This window comes from Carcharhinus amblyrhynchos, chromosome 6, assembly GCF_965287045.1.
Source record: "Carcharhinus amblyrhynchos chromosome 6, sCarAmb.v2.hapA, whole genome shotgun sequence".
NCBI classification, from domain to species: domain Eukaryota; kingdom Metazoa; phylum Chordata; class Chondrichthyes; order Carcharhiniformes; family Carcharhinidae; genus Carcharhinus; species Carcharhinus amblyrhynchos.
Genome location: NC_137329.1, coordinates 56,191,260 through 56,210,641, shown reverse-complemented (window position 1 = coordinate 56,210,641; position 19,382 = coordinate 56,191,260). Strand labels below are relative to the sequence as shown.

At 42.9% G+C, this 19,382-nt stretch overlaps 1 protein-coding gene across 3 annotated transcripts in view; it reads left to right on the top strand.

Annotated features, from left to right (window-relative positions):
- dgkza (diacylglycerol kinase, zeta a) overlaps nt 1-19,382 on the top strand; it is a 475,544-nt gene that overhangs the window by 406,092 nt on the left and 50,070 nt on the right. For all 3 annotated transcript variants that reach the window (XM_080190495.1, XM_080190494.1, XM_080190493.1), the window contains one exon: nt 15,238-15,272. In XM_080190495.1, coding sequence (XP_080046621.1) covers nt 15,238-15,272 — 35 coding nt within the window. The remainder of the gene's footprint in view (nt 1-15,237; nt 15,273-19,382) is intronic.

The following is a 19,382-nucleotide window of genomic DNA, read 5'->3' as shown; positions in this document are numbered from 1 at the left end:
GAATTGAACCCGGGTCCCTGGAGCTGTGAAGCAGCAGTGCTAATCACTGTGCTACCGTGCTGCCGTACTTGCCGCAGTATTCCTAGCCTCTGACTTGCTGTTGTAGCCACTGTGTTAATGTGGTGAGTCCAGTTGAGTTTCTAGTCAATGATAACCCCAAGGCCTATTTTTCAGCCTTGAAATGCTCTGGTTTGTCTGGGGGATGGTCTCCTACCTGAGAGCAGACACTCTGGCTACACGTTCACTGATAAAACAATCCTTGTGATTCCTGTTGACCAGAAATGTGCATTGGATCCATGTCATTGCTGCTTGTGAACAGGATGAGGCCTTGCTGCTCACTGCCGCATCCTCCCATCCAGAAAACAGCCAAAAAGGTTCAGGGTTGCTCAGAGTTTCCAGTGATGAGGGTTTCTAGAAGAGAAGACTGCTGATCCTTACAAAGAATAAGCATCAACTGAGCCAGTTGATTGCAGTTTGGTTGAGCAGATCTGGTGTGGCCTCATGAAGCTGCCTGTCCACCATTACCACCATTTATTGGCAGCCATTGATGGACACCTGTGTCCTTTTCTGATTTTTCTGGTTGTGGGACCATTTAGTTCAGTCTCCAACCTGCTGCTTAGCAACGTGAAGAACTGTTGCTGTTTTAAGTGAGAAACCAAAAAAATTGGAGGGCGTTTAGAGCTGCCAACTCTGATTAAATATTCCTGAAGGTTTCATCACATGACTTGCCCCCCCCCCCCCCCACGATTCCAGCCATTCATTGGTCAATGCATCCATTCTTGTGATGTCCTGAATTATTGCACCAATTGAGAAACAAAAAAGTCATATTAACCAATTGGATGATGCTTGACTGTCAGCCAAACCATTGAATCCTGACAGTGCAGAAGGAGGCTGTACAGCCCTTCGAGTCTGCACCAACAGCATTCCCACCACAGCCCTATGTATTTACCTTGCTAATCCCCATAACATTAAAGGGTAATTTACGTGGCCAATTAAACTAACCCACACATCTTTAAAGTGTGGGAAGAAACTGGACCAGCTGAAGGAAACCCACACAAACATGGGGAAAATGTGCAGACTCCACACAGACAATGAACATGGGTCCCTGACACTGTAAGGCAGCAGCACTAACCATTGTTCCACCGTGCCAACTCTTGTTCAAAAATTTTTTTTAAAGATCTTTTTCAATGTGCTGATGATTTTTCTCCAAGTTTGCACACGGCAGTGGCCTAGTGATTTATCTTCAATACCTGGAGATCTGAGGCCAACCTTAGACAGTTGGCAATTCTAAAGGCAATTCCCAGCAGCCTGAACCCAGAACCAGGATGGAATGAACCAGGTTGTCTGCCCACTCTTTCATTTCCATTGCAAGCTATGAGAGAAGGAAAAAACCTTGCAAAGCAGGTTAACTCGCAGCTCACCTTGAGAGAAAAAGGGAGAGAGGTAAAAGAGAAAAGGAAAATGGCAATTTTCACTCTATATCCTATTGAGAAGGTATCTTCATACCTTTGTGGGACCTTGCTGGAAGAGGCTTTGAAACCAATCCACACTTCATGTGACTCGAGGAAAAGATAAACTCCAAGTCACGACGCCTCTGCCAGCATTGTGCATTATTACAGGAGTGTCAGCACAGAGTGGCAGTCAGATGGCCGCCACCCAGAGCGATGAAGCCTCTGTTGATACATGGCTTTCTGTTCTACCGTTTCTTTGATGTAATACCAGTAGGATTCAATCACCACTGGTTATTAAAAAAAACAAGAACTAAACGTGAGGGGTTGAGAGACGAGGATAATTTCTGCTGATTATTTTATTGTGCAGACTCTTCCCTGAGGCCTGATCATACGAATTATGCTCTGCATGAGAGGTGTCTCTGGAGTATCACATAAAAAAGCATGCATTGTGTGGGAAACCTAATCATCGGAGGCACTGGGGAGGGATCGCAATTCAGATCCAATGTGAATAGACAGAATGCAAGAGCACAGCAGGAGAGGTACAAAGCAACTGAGCCATATCCAAGCAATGGAGATGGAAAATATGCAAGTCATGTACTGCAGCTTATAGCCAATCTCTGAAGATGATGACACGGTGATTAAAACATAAGTGCCAAAACCACCATAAAGTCTGGCCAAACTACATCCGACATGGAAGTCTGCTCGTCATTGAGAATTATTGGACTGCTCAACCTTGCTTTAAGAACACAGCACATTAATGGCATATCCCTTCACCAGCCAGATTGTTCATTAATTCTTGCGCATATATGTCAGGACTTGCAATTAAAGCAAACAAGAAGCAGCAATTCAAATACGGAGACTGATATTCTCCCTAATTATGTTAGGAATTAAATATTGGGTGATGGGTGGGAAAAGGGGAAAGAGAAGAGGAAAAAAGTACCTACGGATCCCCCAAATCAAGCCTTCTGATGCAGGAAACGGTTTCCCATTTTGAGAACTTTCTGCATGTTTTAAGTATTTTCTTCATGAATGAATACACAGAATGATTTCTAAAAGGGAACATTCTGGCCCAGTCAGTGTTACTGCTGCAAGAATGAGTTCATGTCTGGCCATAGCCACAAAGACGGCAGCTTCAAGTTACTGTGAACTCTACTTGCTGCTGGTTTTTGGATCATTACCTCAAGTGGCAGTTTTTAAACCTCAAGCAGCCAAAGTAAAGATCAAAATTTGGCCAGAAATAATTGTTAGACAAGGAAGGTAATAGAAATTGGCAGCATTGATTCCATGACATAATCATCAAGTCTGCGCCTAGCCACACTGGTTTTCTGAGGTGTAGGCTCAGAAATCACGGCAAATTATATTTAAGCGCAACTGCAATTTGTTCCCTTGATATCACAGTGAGGTTACCCATTTAAGTATTTAGGCGTCCAGATCGCCAACAACCTGTTCTGATCCCTCCATGCTGATGCTACAGTTAAGAAAGCCCATCAATGCCCCTACTTCCTCAGAAGACTAATGGAATTTGGCATGTCCACTACAACTCTCTCCAACTTTTACAGATGCACCATAAGAAAGCATCCTTTCCGGATTACAGTTTCGTATGGCTCCTGCTCTGACCAAGACCGCAAAAAAATTATGAAGTGTTGTGCACGTGGCCCAGTCCATCACGCACACCAGCCTGCCATCCATTGATTCTGTCTACAGTTCCCACTGCCTTTGAAAAGCAACCAGCATAATGAAGGACCTCACACACCCCAGACATTCTCTCTTCCACCTTCTTCCATTGGGAGAAAGACACAGAAGCCTGAGATCACGTACCGACCGACTTAACAGCTGCTTCCCTGCTGCCATCAGACTTTTGATTGAATCTAGCTTATATTAAGCTGATCTTTCTCTACACCCTAGCTATGACTGTAATGCCAAACTTTGCACTCTCTCCTTTCCTTCTCCCAATGTACTCTATGAATGACATGCTTTGTTTGTATGGTGCATAAGGAACATTTTTCACTATTTTTCACTGTATCCCAATCCATGTGGCAATAATAAGTCAAGAGCTGAACCTTGCGCCTTGGAATGATCCTTGGTTTCAATGCCAATCGGTGCCCAAGTTAACTGAACCAAGCCAGCAGTAGGGAGAGGTGTGGCCTCACTCAGCAACCTTGGGCTTGGAAAAGAGGGGAAAAATTGACCAGGGTTCTTGTGAGGCTTGCAGGAAATGTGGATGTCAGGTGAAGGAAGGACTTGAGTTTGGCATGCTGAGCTTGGAAATAAGAAATCTGGTAGTGCTTATCGGTGAGACAGACAGTGGCTACTTGACACAGACTCATTTGAAATATAGGCAACATCTCAGATGTCCTTACAACCCATGCTGCTGGAAGCCGTGCTACATGGGCAACTTTGGGCGGGGTAGTCTGTGGCCAGTTTTTTCAATGCATGGTCTTTTTATGTACATGCATGACTGTTATCCCAAACAAAGGGCTGCACAATGTAGTATAATGGAGTGTGTTGAACCTAGAGTCATCAGGGGTTAACTGTAGCAGTCTGTGATAGCATGGAAGGAAGTTGTATGATGGCATGATGACACAGTAGTTAACACTGCTGCTTCACAGCGCCAGGGTTCAGTTCCCAGCTTGAGTCACTGTCTGTGCGGAGTCTCCCTGTGTTTGTGTGGCTTTCCTCCGGGTGGTTCAATTTCCTCCCACAATCTGAAAGACGTGCTTGTTAGGTGCACTGGCCTTGCTAAATTCTCCCTCAGTGTGCACAAATAGGCACCAGAGTGTGGCGACTAGGGAATTTTAACAGTAACTTCATTGCAGTGTTAATGTAAGCCTACTTGTGACACTAACAAAATAAACTTTAATACACTCATGTGATCTGAGACTTGAGGGGAATAAGTCAGCATGATCAATAGGGTGTTCTCAAAATTCTTTAATATGCTACAATGAAGTTAGAGTGTTTAGCATTTGAGAATTTATTGAAACTATTTCAACCCTCCAACACAACAATGTACATGGTAGTTCCCCCCCTGTCGCACTGCTGACCTATTACAACTTAGCAGGCATTTTGCACATAATCCTCTTCCCTTGGCCAACTCTGTAAAGAGGCCAGTTGTAAAGGGAAAAAGTCTGCAAAAGAGGAATGTGCGTGGTCAGCACATGTTACAGTATATTTGGAGATCAGACTGCTTTGTCTCACTTGGTGTATCTGACAGAGGAGCAGTGAATTTGTAATTTTCTTCCCCGATAGTGGTAATCTTTCAATTCTGGTGCCAACCTTGTGAATCTTTCTGCGTGATTGCCTAAACCAGGATGAGTCAGTAATATGGCAGGACTGTTTCTGCATATTATTCTTCAACTCCAGGCTGAAAGGGAGAAAGTGAGTGAGAGGGAATTTATAAGTGACAGTTAAGCGAATGGAAAAAGAAAAACCTGAAAAATCAAACTTTGAGGGTGGGGGGGAATTGAATCAGTTAAGTTAGAGTCGAGAAAATTAAATTCCTGGAATCACTGAAGAAACAAGTAGGCATGAGGGTAGATTATCGGAGCTTTCCGGATTGTATGATGGGCTGAATGGCCCTGCTTCTTTCTTTTTGCTTTTGAAACCAGTTCCAATAGTCTTGGCCTCCAACTGGACACAGGAGTACGCAATCCCACTTATTCTGTCTCTGTCTCCACGTTGGCACAATTGAAATGCTTAAGTTCATTTGGGAGGATTGACAAAATTGTGAATGAGTTCATGATTTAGTGACACTGAATCCGTGAGGGAAAATTTCCCCATCAGAGTCCTGACCTGTCCCTTCCCATTCCTTGCTGCACATTCTGAGTGTGGAGCTCCACTTCAGTGGGGTTGCAGTGAATGGGAAGGTAAATTGGACAGAGAGTCAATGCACCACTGCCCACCTTGTAACATCTCCAAAGTTAAACCTTTCTCCCTCGGTGTGGCAATCCTTTTCTTTAACATGTTTTTATTTGCATGAGAGTTGAGGATGTTACTTCCAGTGAGTTACCAGACCCAAGGCTAAGGTGGCAACCACTGAAGGTGACTGGCTCATGGCTATATCTGTATGCGCCATCTCGCCACCTTGGCAATTTCTTCTCCCCACCAAGGGTTCACATGCTGATTCCTCCTCCCAATTTTTATTGGGGAATTTTGTACTCTCCTGAAGGAGTTAGCTGAGATATAGCTCCACCCTCAACTACCCAACCCAGTTGCCGCAGTTGAACTAGCGCTAAATGCTGGCAAGCTCTTCAGCTTTAGAGGGCTTTGCAGCGAAGTGTCATGCTGTCCTTACCTGGCATCTGATTGCAGACACTTCCAGTAGGGCTTGTTGGTTAGCACTGAATCAAACAGATTATAATTTCTGCTGTTTGGTACTTCAATATGTGACTACCGAGGCACACACCTCACTTACGAAAGGAAAACCAGACCAATGGTCTTCAAAACTGATCAGAGGATCCCGTGTATACTCAAAGACTTGAGTCAGCAAACTAAATCAAAGTCATCCTTGTGTAATTGGGCTGTTAATTCAAACAGTGAAAGCCTTAGTCCAGAACAGATCTGGAGTTAACAAAGTGGAAGATTTTGCAGGATTACCATAACTGTGCAGGCCTCCCATGGGGAGTTTGAACCAAATGCCTGAGGTTGCAGGCACTTACCCTGTGGCCCTGGCTCGATGCATGTACCCCGGGCACAGTCTCTGTATATTTTTATATTGTTATTAAACAAGAGCAGGCCCCCGGGAATGTTGAGTCTGTTAAAATGCTCTGCCTTCTCTTAACAAAGGGAGCCCGAGGGATTAAATCATACCCTGGAACTGTCAAGCATCATGGGAGTTGTAAAGCATCAATTAGGCAAATGTTGGCAGCTGATTTAATAGTCACAGTTAACTTTCTTGCAAGCTTGAGTAATCACAGGGAGAGTTCTTATTACTATTTAAAAAGTGTTTGGTGATGCTGACATTGCTCTTTATTCCCTTGGCCCTTCCACCAGCATCCCCCCTCTCACCCCGTATGATTGACGGTGTCTGTCAGGTTAATCCCATGGTGCCTCACTTCCAGTTGGATGCTGTACTTCAAGGGAATGTGGATCATCGTCCACATGGCAGCCCCAGTTCTGTGATCATGCGGGAGTTGCAAGTAACCTGGGGACTTTAAATCACAACTCAATCCCATATGTTTGAAAGATGAGAAGTGAATAAATAGTCCCTGACTTCACCCAATTGTGTTGTTAAATAAAACTCCTGACAGTTTTTTTCAAGTGTCTTATTGAATCTGCTGTCTCAGTAACAAACAAATGCAATGACAAATCATGTAAATCCAGTGAATAACCAAACGATGTTTATCGGTCAAAAAGAATTATTGAGTGTAAACAGAGTACTGTACTGTCATTATATACAATGGATGTCAGTGAAACGGCTAGATAATAACCATAAAGTCTTTGGTCTCATTAGATGCTGCACGCACAATAGTGCAATGTGTGCCTTAATCTGGGTGGTGTGTTGATCTGTGAAATGTGTGCATGCGCCATGCATGCACGTGTGTGTTTTGTTTTGAATGTCCCTTCATTTAAGGGCAAAGCCATCAAGGATGGCATGGTGATTAGCACAGCTGCCTCACAACGCTAGGGACCCAGGTTCGATTCCCAGCTTGGGTCACTGTCTGTGTGGAGTTTGCACATTCTCCCCGTGTCTGCGTGGGTTTCCCCTAGGTGCTCTGGTTTCCTCTCACAATTCAAAAGATGTGTTGGTTAGGTGCATTGGCCGTGCTAAATTCTTCCTCAGTATTACCCGAACAGGCACCAGAGCGTAGCAACTAGGGGATTTCACAGTAACTTCATTGCCGTGTTAATATAAGCTTATTTGTGACACTAATAAATAAACTTTCTAAAAAAAAGCCACATGATTCTAAGTCGTCATGGAATCTCAGTAGAACATAGAAACCCTACAGTGCAGAAAGAGGCCATTTGGCCCATCGAGTCTGCACTGACCACAATCCCACCCAGGCCCTACCCCCTTATCCTTACATATTTACCCACTAATCCCTCTAACCTACACAATGCAGTTCACTAAGGGGCAATTTTAGCAAGGCCAAACAATCTAACCCCACATCTTTGGATTGTGGGAGGAACCCGGAGTTTCCCTGCAGGAAACCCGTGCAGACACGAGGAGAATGTGCAAACTCCACACAGACAGTGACCCAAGCCGGGAATCGAACCCAGGTCCCTGGAGCCGTGAAGCAGCAGTGCTAACCACTGTGCTACTGTGTCACAGTAATTTCCAGTGTTATTAGAGGAAGTACTGCAATCACAGCATTGGGCATCATGGCTTTGAACAAGGTAAATATGAATGATCACTTATGAAATGACAGTGGAAAAGATTGGAGTTGGTTTTAGATATCAGCTGACAGTTCAGACTCATTACTGTGTGACTTACTGACCTTCTCGCAGTGCCAACCGATTACTGTGTGACTGATTGAACCATAAGCTGCCAACCTATTTGTGTGTGACTGACTGACCCTACAGCAGTGCCAACCTCTCTCTGTGGGACTCACTAAGTCTGTAATATTCAAGCGATGACATGACATGATGAAGTAAGAATGCTCATTAAGTGAATTACATAAGTGACCAATTCCTTTACTAATAACTCAAATCTTGCATCTTTGCAGAAAGGAGTAGGGCCATTTTCCGAATTCTCCTTTTCAGAAGAAAGTCTTGCCAGCCCAAGACTAACTAGACTAACTAGAAATGTCCAGTTCCTGACAGAAATGATGCACCGACACTGTGAAGTAAACTTACTGCTCGGCCTGTGCGCAGTCCATTTTCAAGCATACTGTGCTTTATAAATTGAATCACTTATCAGGCAGGCATTGCATGTCAGAATGTATGTGAGAGATATTATAAGGGCTATTATTGTGCCCCTGAAGGCTGGTGGAGAACCTTGCCCGCTGGGAGTGCAGTTCAGGAAATCACTAATGTTAAAGTGAATGGGCAGAACATTGTGAGCATCATACCTCTGATTTCCAATGTAATCATTCATTTATGTAATTCATCTGTAATAATCTTAACCAGCATCACAAGCCAGCTCCTTGCTGGCTCTGATAAAATTATACCTGCTGTAAGAAAATGAGGGATTGGAGCCTTGACACAGCTCTGTGTCAATCTTGCTAAGTGGTGATACTCTTACTTTCTAAGCTGAATCGTGGCACGGTGACACAGTGCTTAGTACTGCTGCCTCTCAGCACCAGGGATCCGGGCTCAATTCTTGGTTAAGGTCACTGTCTCTGCGGAGTCTGCACATTCCCCCATGTCTTCATGGCTTTCTTCCAAGTACTCCATTTTCCACCCACAATCCGAGAGACATGCTGGTTCTGTGCATTGGCCATGCTAAGTTCGCTCTCCGTGTACCTGAACAGACGCTGGGTTGTGCCAACTAGGGGATTTTCACAGTAACTTCATTGCAGTGTTAATGTAAGCCTACTTGTGACACTAAAAAAAAACTTTAAACTCAATTCCTACTCCATAGACTTAAGGACAACATCTACGCTGGCATTTAACTGCAGATCTGAAGGAGTGCTGCAGTGTTGGTGGTGATGTCCTTTTGATGAGACATTAAACCAAGGTCCTGCACTATTCGAAGAAGAGCAATGGAGTTCTCTTCGGTGTTTCTAGCCAGTGTTTATTCCTCGAACAACATCGCCCAAAGAGATTAACTGGTTGTTATCTCATTGCCATTTGTTGGACCTTATTGTGGGCCAATTAGCTGCTTCAGTTCCCGACATTACAACAATGAAGGCAAATCAAGAGCACTTCCAAGCTTCTGAATATTTCGGGCTGGTAGAATGTAAAATGCACAACCCAAATGCAAGTTATGTCTGTGACGTTTACCAAGAAAATAGAAGGTTGAACTGGAAGCTGATCAAGCTGTACTGTTGGAGATGATGGCATCGTGGTAATAGGTTAACCCAAAGGCACCACCTCATGCACTGGGGACATGGCTTTAGATCTCACCATGGCAGCTGCTAGAATTTGAGCTCAATGAATAAATCTGGATATAAAGCTAGTCCCAGTAATGATGACCATGATAATTTGTTGTAAGAATCCAGCCTCGCCAGCGAGGCCTGTGAAATATTTTTTTAAAAAATCATTACTGCCCTTTAGGGAAGGAATTCTGTCATCCTTACCTGGTCTGGCCTACATGTGATTCCAACTCATGGCAAGTGGTTGACTCTTAACTGATCTCCATTGGAGGGCAAGTTGTTTCATTGTAAAGATCATAATTGGATTGCCAATCCCTGAAGCTCACCTAATGTCTAGGATCCAGATAAACTAACCTAATGTCAGTACAAGACAGGAGCCTGTTGCTTCCTGACCTCAGTTACTCTTGCGATCAATTGAGAGATGTTGACCTAATTGGTAGATCATGTGCAGACATCTATACATGCAACCATTCTCCCAAAGTAAATTCCAAAAGGGGTGGCATGGTGGCACAGTGGTTAGCACTGCTGCCTCACTGTGCCAAGGATGCAGGTTCAATTCCCAGCTTGGGTGACTATACGGAGTTAGCATCTTCTCCCCGTCTCTGCCTGAGTTTCCTCTGGGTGCTTTAGTTTCCTCCCATGCTCCAAAGATGTGCAGGTTAGGTGGATTGGCCATGCTAAATTGCCCTTTAGCGTCCAAAGATGTGTAGGGTAAATGGGCTAGTGTTGTAAATGCGCACGGTTATGGGGATAGGGCGGGCTTTGTGCCTGGATAGGACACACTGTCAGAGAGCTGGTGCATACGCAATGGGCCACATGGTCTCCTTCTGCACTGTAATGATTCTAGGTATTCTGGTGGACAGACTTTTAAAAAGGACCGTGTAATAATTTTGTCCACTGTTGTGCTGCTGGGTACAGTTCCAAAGATTATAGGAATATATAAAAACAAGATAATAGGATCTTCATCATCTTCCAGACAAACACTATATGGTTGTGCACTTGAATGGAGTCTGATTAATAACAAAAAGTAATACTGATGCACCATTGCACTGTGTCCTTCCAGCCACCCTTTCCCCAGTTATGTCTCATAATTTTAAATCAGATTGGCAAGCAGTGGAATATTGTACATTCCCCACCGAGAAGCTGGAAGAAGCTGTGGCTGGAGTGAAACACCATCTCGGGGCGTGTTGTTCAGGAGGCACCATCACTTGCCAAATGCATTGTGCTAACGTCCTTGGTTTTTGACAGCAACTCTCATGAGTTACGTTTTCCAATCATCAAGTATTTGACTTTAACTGCCACCTCATTCAGTCTTTCATCATCAAATGAGGTCGAGGTACCCAGGTAATGTTTGAGCTGACCATCTGAAGAAACATCCATAAATGGAGACATGGTGGCACAGTAGTTAGCACTGCTGCCTCACAGCCCAGGGACCCAGGTTCAATTCCAGCTTCGGGTGATTGTCTGTGTGGAGTCTGCACATTCTCCCCATGTCTGCGTGGGTTTACTCTGGGTGCTGCAGTTTCCTCCCACAGTCCAAAGACTGTGATTGATTGATTGGCCATGCTAAAGTAAAGGGGGATTAGCAGGGTAAAAATGAGGGGTTATGGGAATAGAGCCTGAGTGGGATTGTGATCAGTGCAGACTCGATGGGCTGAAAGGCCTTCTTCTGCATTGTAGGATTCTATGATTCCTACAATGGAATCATAGAACAGTCAGTCACATTGCTGTGGATCTGGAGTCAGGTTGGATCAATCACATTACTGTGGATCAGGTAAGGACGGCAGATTTCCTTCCCTAAAGGACATCAGTGAACCAGATATGATTTTACAACAATCATTAGTAGTTCCATGGCCACCTTCACAGAGACTAGCTTTCTATTCCTGATGTATGATTTGAATTTAAATGCCATCATCTTCTGTGGTAGGATTTGAACGCCTGGCTCCAGAGCACGAGATTGGGCCTCTGGATTGCTAGTCCAGTGACACTAAAACTACACCACCATTCCCCATTCTACCCCCCATCCCCTCATTTTATGAATTGAAATGGTGATTTGACAAGATGATGCCAAATTCCATATTCATAAATTCATGAATTCCAGTTCATAAGCTGAACATTTTTCTCACCAGTACTGATCTTTTAGCCTATCCCACCTGACCTTGTGCATGTAGAATTTACAAAAATAAGGGTTGGATCTGCACAGTTCTAGGCACAGGGGCAGCACAGTAGCATAGTGATTAGCACTGCTGCCTCACAGTGCCAGGGACCCTGGTTCAATTCCACCTCAGGTCACTGTCTGTGTGGAGTTTGCACATTCTCCCCATGTCTGCGTCGGTTTCTTGTCAGTGCTGCAGTTTCCTTCCACAGTCCAAAGATGTGTGGGTTAGGTGGATTGGCCATGCTAAATTGACCCTAGTGTCGGGGTTTAGCAGGGTAAATGTGCAAGGTTATGGGAATAGGGCTTGGGTGGGATTGTGGTCAGTACAGACTTGATGGGCCAAATGGCTCTTCTATACTGTAGGGCTTCTATGAACACTGGAATAGTCACAGATTCTGCTGTAATTCTAAAAGAGACAGTAATCCTGCAGACAGCCTTTTATTAATGCAGGTATTGAGGTGTGGGTCACTGTCATTAAATCCCTTTTCCCTAAAGGGATTCTGCTGTCTGACTGGTGGCACTTTTACCTAGTTAATCCCTACAGGTGATTATTGTTGTTCCCTACTGGCAGCTTTTCTGGTCAATAGTTATCGCAATGTGTGTGGTTTCAGCTGGTGAGGTCAGGCACACCAAGGTAAAAAGCATTTCAGCTGTCAGTCTCTTGCCCAAGGTATTGACTGCACTCAATGTTTCCATATCTGGTTTTGTATACTTGGTGCGCCACTAATACCTGCTTGGATAGGATTGTCAAATCCCGTGATTGAAGTGAAATGAGGTATTTTCACAGTCAGCCTTGCCAGAGTTACTGAAATTTGATAGGTGTGTGCAGGGAACCTGAGAACCTTTTGAACTGTGATGAGGGTAAGTCAAGCCATTATTTTTCCAGCAGGCTTTACTCCAGAATAAGGTCATTCCAGCCAGGCTGGAAGAGGGTTAAAAATAGAAAACATTTTCTCTTAGCAATCTGCAAACCATTGTTTTAAAAAGTTTAATTATTTGTGTCATTAGTAGGCTTATATTAACACTATAATGAAGTTACTGTAAAAAATCCCCGAGTTGGCACACTCCGGCACCTGTTCGGGTATACTGAGGGAGAATTTAGCATGGCCAATTAACTAATCAGCACGTCTTTTGGACTGTTGGAGGAAACCAGAGCACCCGGAGAAAAACCCATGCAGACACAGGGAGAATGCCACACAGACAGTGTCCTAAGCTGGGAATTGAACCTGGGTCCCAGCATTGTGAGGCAGCAGTGCTAACCACTGTGCCACCTCTGCTGCCCTGCTACCCCTACCAACATGGTTAAGAATTTGGAATATTCCCCTTCCAAACTTCTCTTTCTCAGCTTTTTCCAGCCAGTCATTTAGACAATCTGCTCCACTGAGTGTTTCATCCCTGTCCTTCTATCTGACAGAATAATGACTACCCAGTGACACTTCAAACAGTAAATGTCAATCATGGTCGCTACACGCAGGGATGCTATTCAATAATTCATCACAGAGGTTCCCCCTACCTAACCTGTCACTGACTTTAATTGTGTCTTGTACAGCTGCCACATCCAGTCTACCTTGAGTATTTGTGAGATTTTCTAACATTTACAGCACTCATTTTGAGGGAAATTACTTCTCTATCTTGTGTTAACTGTGCAAATCCATCACTTGGAAGAGGGGCAATTGTTTGGACATAAAAAGATAAATGAGGGGAATTTAAACCTCACCTCCATATCAGTCCTTTAGTGCAGGATTTGTGGAGTTTGTGATGTAATTTTATCTCTGTGTAGATTACAATGTTTTGCTTCAGTTGTACAGAGCAGTGGTGGGCAACCGGTGTTCTGGAGGGGCCGCATGCGGCCTATTTGGATTCTGTGAGCGACTACATTATCCATGCAGTTTTTTTTCCTACCGGTATGACTGAAGTGATACACGTAATGCAAGGGCAAGTGAAGCGAGGTGCGTGCTGATTGTACACAACATTGACTGTGAGAGACATGCATTCCCTGTGTCCAAAGTGTAAATATTTATTTTGCTTTTAACCACTTAAAGTTGATTACAGCTCTATTAATACATGAATAATTTTCTATAACTTATGAAATATTTGGTGTATATTAAATGTATTTAAAGTTTTAAATTTATTTATTAGTGTCACAAGAAGGCCTACAGTAACACTGCAATGAAGTTACTGTGAAGATTCTCTATTGCCACACTCTGGTGCCTGTTCAGGTACACTGAGGCAGACTCCTGGAGTTTGCACATTCTCCAGTACCTGCGTGGGTTTCCTCCCACCATCCAAAGATGTGCAGGCTAGGTTAATTAGCCATGCTAAATTGACCCTAGTGTCAGGGGCATTAGCAAGGTAAATGTGTGAGTTTCCGGGAATAGGGCCTGGGTGGGATTGTGGTCAGTGCAGAGTTGATGGGCCAGATGGCCTCCTTCTGCACTATAAGCTTCTATGGTTCTATGATTCTGTGACAGTAATCCAAAGCAGAAATTGAACCCAGGTCCCTAGCACTATGAGGCATTACTGCTAACCACTGTGCTAACGTGCCGACCATTTAATCTTATTCATAGGGCCGTGGTTAATGAACATGCCCAATTTCAATCTTGCGGCCCGCTGAGATGAAGGAGGCCCCTCACGCGGCCCACTCACTCGTCCATGTTGCCCATTACTGATGTAGAGAATTAGTCTGACCCAGCCTAGAGTATTGTTTTTGGTTCCAGGAACACAGACTGATCTTGGTGGAATGCAGATATATTTGAATGACCCCAGGGCTCAGAAGACAAGCTGCATTGACATAGCTTGTAGACAAGCAGGTGATCTGATTGAGGTATTTAAATGGGGAGATAAAGAGGAATGGTTTTCTCTGGTGGGAGAATCAAGAACCAAGGGCCATAATCTTAAAAATGAGCTTAGCCTTTTGCACAAAAGGTGGTGAAAATTTGAAACACTCCCCAAAAAGTTATGTGAAACAAGTTCAATTGAAGCTTTCAAGACCAAGGTTTTGCTGGGATAAGGGCACCAAGCGAGGTGTAGCACGGGTCGTAACTTGGAGTTGAGATGCAAGGGACTGAACAGCCTATTTCTCTTCTGACTTGAGTAGTGTATATACAGCCCTACATTAGCCAAGCCTTGTTTTTATTTCATACATCTATCTGCCATTGTGTGCTAGGGCCTTGGAGAACAGGTTTAAATTTGGAGATGTCAATGCTGGTTCTAATTTGAGACAAGTTGCGAAAAAGAAAAACTGGTTTGTTTATGTTATTGAAGATAACATTTTCAACTCTGAAGGTATCAAGTGCTCTCCAAACAAAACCCTCTCAGCAGACTTGACAGGGAAAGACCCCAGCAACTAGCAATCATGCTCATGTTTGAAGCACTACGTGAGTTCCCAAGGACCTTGAATGCATGTATTTGCCAGTAACATTGGTATTTCACAGCAGTCAGTAGCTTTGCTCCAAATTTCACACACTGATACAGGCTGTTAATATTTGTGCAATTCAAGCCCACTGAAAAATATATATGGATTTCAGATCTCTATCACTGAAGGACTCATGTGGTATAGAGACATGATAGAGGTGGAAATCTTGTTTGATTTTTTAAGAATTGCCCATCTTAGTTATTTTTATTCTCATATTGATGTATTTTTTTACTTTTCCAGGTCTGACAAACTTGCCACATCCAGTACAAGTTCAGGTAAAGATGACCAAATTTTATTGCTTTCTGAGAACCTTTTAACTGAGGCTTTCAAAGTGTTGCTATATCATTATAAATAATGTCAAGTGTTATCTCTCTTGTATGGCTAATGCTGCAGTGTCCTTTATATTCAAGTTTGGCAAACACTGGCCCTTTCCCAGCAGTACTTCCAATACTGTCTTATCCCTTATCTTGAAAAGGAAGATAATAGGGAGAAAATAAATGAGGACAAACGAGTGACGAATATAAAAACTGACAATAAGAGTTTATTTAGATATGTAAAAAGGAAGGAAGAGATCAAAGTAAACATTGGCCCCTTAGTAAAATTAATCTGGGGAAATGGTTATGGGGAAGAAGGAAATGGCAGAGGAGTTAAACAGATATTTTGCATCAGTCTTTACAGTGGAAGATACTTCAAATATCCCACTAATACTGAAGAGTATAGGAGAGGAATTAAGTACCATCACCAAAGAAGTAGTATTAGACAAACTAATGAAGCTAAAGGCAGAATAGTCCCCTGAACACAGGATCCTAAAATAAGGAGCTACAGAGATAGTGGATATATTGGTTGTAATTTTCCAAAATTTCTTTGGATTCTGAAGTACTGGAGGATTGGAAACCTGCGATGTGATGCCCCTATTCAAGAAGGGAGGGAAGCAAAAAGTGTGCAACTATAGGCCGATTAGCCTCACGTCTATTGTTAGAAAAATATTGGAATCAATTATCAAGCAAGTAATAGCAACACATTTGGAAAATCACAATCTAATCAAGCAGAGTCGGCAGGGCTTCATGAAAGGGAAATCTGACTTTTTTTGGAGCGTTTTGAGGAAGTCTCAAGCAGAGTGAAACCAGTGGAACCAGTAGGTGTGTTATACTTGGACTTCCAGAAAGCAATCTACAAACTACCTCATAAAAAGTTAAGTCATAAGATATGAGCCCATTGTGTTGGAGATAGTATGGATAGAGAATTGGGTAATGGACAACAAACAGCAAGTAGGGATAAGGGATTCTGTTTTAGGTTGGCGACCTGTAACCAATAGGGTTCCATAAGGATCAGTGCTCAGTGATCAAGTCATATATATTAACGACTTGGAAGAAGGAAGTGAATGTATTGTAGCTAAATTTGCAGATGATACAAAAATAGGTAGAAAGGCAAGTTACAAGAGGGATACAAAAAGATATTGATTGATAGATTAAGCAAGTGAGCAAACTGTTGGCAAATGGAGTAAAGTATGGGGAAAATGTAACATTGTTCATTTTGGAAGGGAAAACAAAAGAACCGTATTATTTAACTGGGAAAACAAACTACAGAAAGCTGCAACACAAAGGGACTTGGGGCTATCTGTGCACAAAACACAGAAAGCTGGCACGTAGGTGCAGCAGGAATCAGGAAGGCTAATGGAATGTTGGGCCTTTTTTCAATGGGCTTGGAGTACAAGAGTAGGAAAGTTATTGCAATTGTACGAGGTACTGGTGAGGCCACATTTGGAGTATTGAGGGCAGTTTTCAACCCCTTATTTAAGGAAAGATATCACATTGGAAGCAGTTCAGAGAAGGTTCACTCGGATGATCCCTAGTGTGGAGGGATTGTCTTATGATGAAAGATTAAACAGGTTGGGAATCTGCTCATTGAATTTAGAAGAATGAGAGGTTGAAACCTCTCACTGAATCATGTAGGATTCTTTCAGGACCTGACAGGGTAAATGTCGAGTGGATATTTCCCCTCATGGGAGAGTTTAGGACCAGAGGGATAGTCTCATAATAAAAGGCACCAATTTAAGAAATTAGATGAGAAGGAATTTCTTCTTTTTGAGCGTCATGATTGTTTCAAACTCCTTGCCACAGAGTCCTTGTGTATATTTAAGGCTGTAATAGATAGATATTTGATCAGTCATGGAATCAAGGATTACTGGGAAAGGGGCAGGAAAGTGGGGAATGTCAGATCAGCCATAATCCTATTGAATGATGGAGCAGGCTCGAGAGGCTGAATGGCCTACTCTTGTTCCTATTTCTTATGGTCTCTAACATTGGAGTATCCTTTCACTACACTATCCCTAACACTGGAGTGTCCCTTACCCTGTACTGCCCCTGACATTGGAGTGTCCCTTACCTTGCTCTCTCATTAACACTGAGGATCGCTGGAAAGATTGGCGTTGACTGCCCATACCTTATTACCCATGACTCACAACTGAGTGGCTTGCTTGGCCATTTCAGAGGGCATTCAAATGTCAGCTATGCGTCTGTAGTCTAATGTAGGCTAGACCATGTAAGGATGGTAGATCCCATTCCCTAAAGGACATTAACAAACTTTTTTTTAAAATGTATAAAGCTGATAATTTCATGGTTACCACTACTGACGCAAGCTTTTATTTTATTTAATGAACTGAATTTTAAACTCCCCACTGCCAGTTGGATTTGAATTTGTGCTTCTGGTTCATTAGTCCAGGCCTCTGGATCACTGATCCATTAACATAACTAAATCTTTAAACACTGTGGTATCATAACAATGGTGTATCACTTACCCTGCTCTATCTGTAATACTGGAATTTGTTAACATTGGAACGTCACATACTCTGCTGTATCATTTACAGAGATACATCAGTTCCACTGCTGGGTTCAGAATGCTGAATTAGTACAATGCTGTTATTTGGTATTGGTATGCCTGACTGTATCAATGCATTGGCATGTAATTTGTCGTGCTGTATCAGTGATTTGGAGTATAACTTACTCTGCTGTGTCAATAGCACTAAAGTACCATGCTCTGTCTGTGATGCAATACTGATTCTGTAGTTTAGAATACAATATCAATACTGCTGTGTCAGTAATACTAACTGTGCGTTGTGGCATATGAGGGAACCCGATGGAATAAATACTGAAAAATGGGGTATTGCCAATGGAAACCACCAAGTCAGGGAGCAGTAATTTCTTTACTATCTAGATGTAACTGTAGGAGATCCCGGTATGGCTGTCACCTCTAGTTATCCTGTAATGTTTTTGACTGCTGCTATCATATATCTTTCAAGTATTTATTTCACCAAAGGTTGTGTTAAGATTTGCAACAGAGCTTTATTTTGCTGAAAAGTGAGACATGTTGCTGAAGATTTTCACCCTTCAGGATAAACACAAGAATGCCAAATTCAAACGATCGCAACAATTTATAGTACAAGAGGAAAGGGAGCTGATTGGTTAGTGTCATGGACCACATGGATGTTATCTGCAAGGGCATCTCAACTTGAAACGCCTGCTCATGGTAGTGTATAGTTTTGGTTTCGAATGGTGTGAGGATTCATGTGAAATCCCCAGCAAGAAGAACCAGCCCAGTCATCATGTAACAATTACTAAAGGCTATTTCTTAAACTAAAGAAAAGACAAATACACACAACTAGGACTATAATACTCTTAGACAATTAAATATATGAACATACTGTTTCATAGTAGCTATTACCTTTTCATTCCACTCCAAAGCTTAATCTGTTAGATAGCTATTTCACCTTTCCCAAAGTGGAGAAATAGAACCGGGCAAAGTGAGAGGAAATCAAGGCTGCTGCATCAGTTCAGGCAAACACATGTAGGTTTAATCACAGTGCAAGGGTTAAAGATTCATGTTCATTGCTGGGGAAAAAGGATAATTTCTTGCATTTTTAGATGTTTGTGGTGAATGTCACAGCTTTGGCTCAGGTTTTCAGTTCCTAACCAACATCTGAACTTGATTTCTTTCTGCAGTCCATCCTCATTCCTGCCGCTCTGAAGCTAACAGTCATCCAGATATTTTGATTGCTGTTGGCCAATTTGTGAAATTGAGACTGGAATTTCTGGCAGACATCCAGGTTCTTTGTTGAATGCCTGAGAAGCCCTCGGCTCATGTCATTGCTCCCAATGGGCCAATCTCCATTCCGTTTCAGCTTCTAAAGTTCTGAAAATGAGGTTATCACCTCATCTCCTTGGTTTGCAATTCAATCCTATTTGATGACTATCACACAGTACCAAGAGTAGGATTTCCACAAGGTAGTGCCCTCAGCCCCACTTCAGCTGCTTCATCAATGATCTCCCCTCCAAAATAATGTCAGAAGAGGAGGTGTTCACTGATGATTGCACAGTGTCCAGTACCAA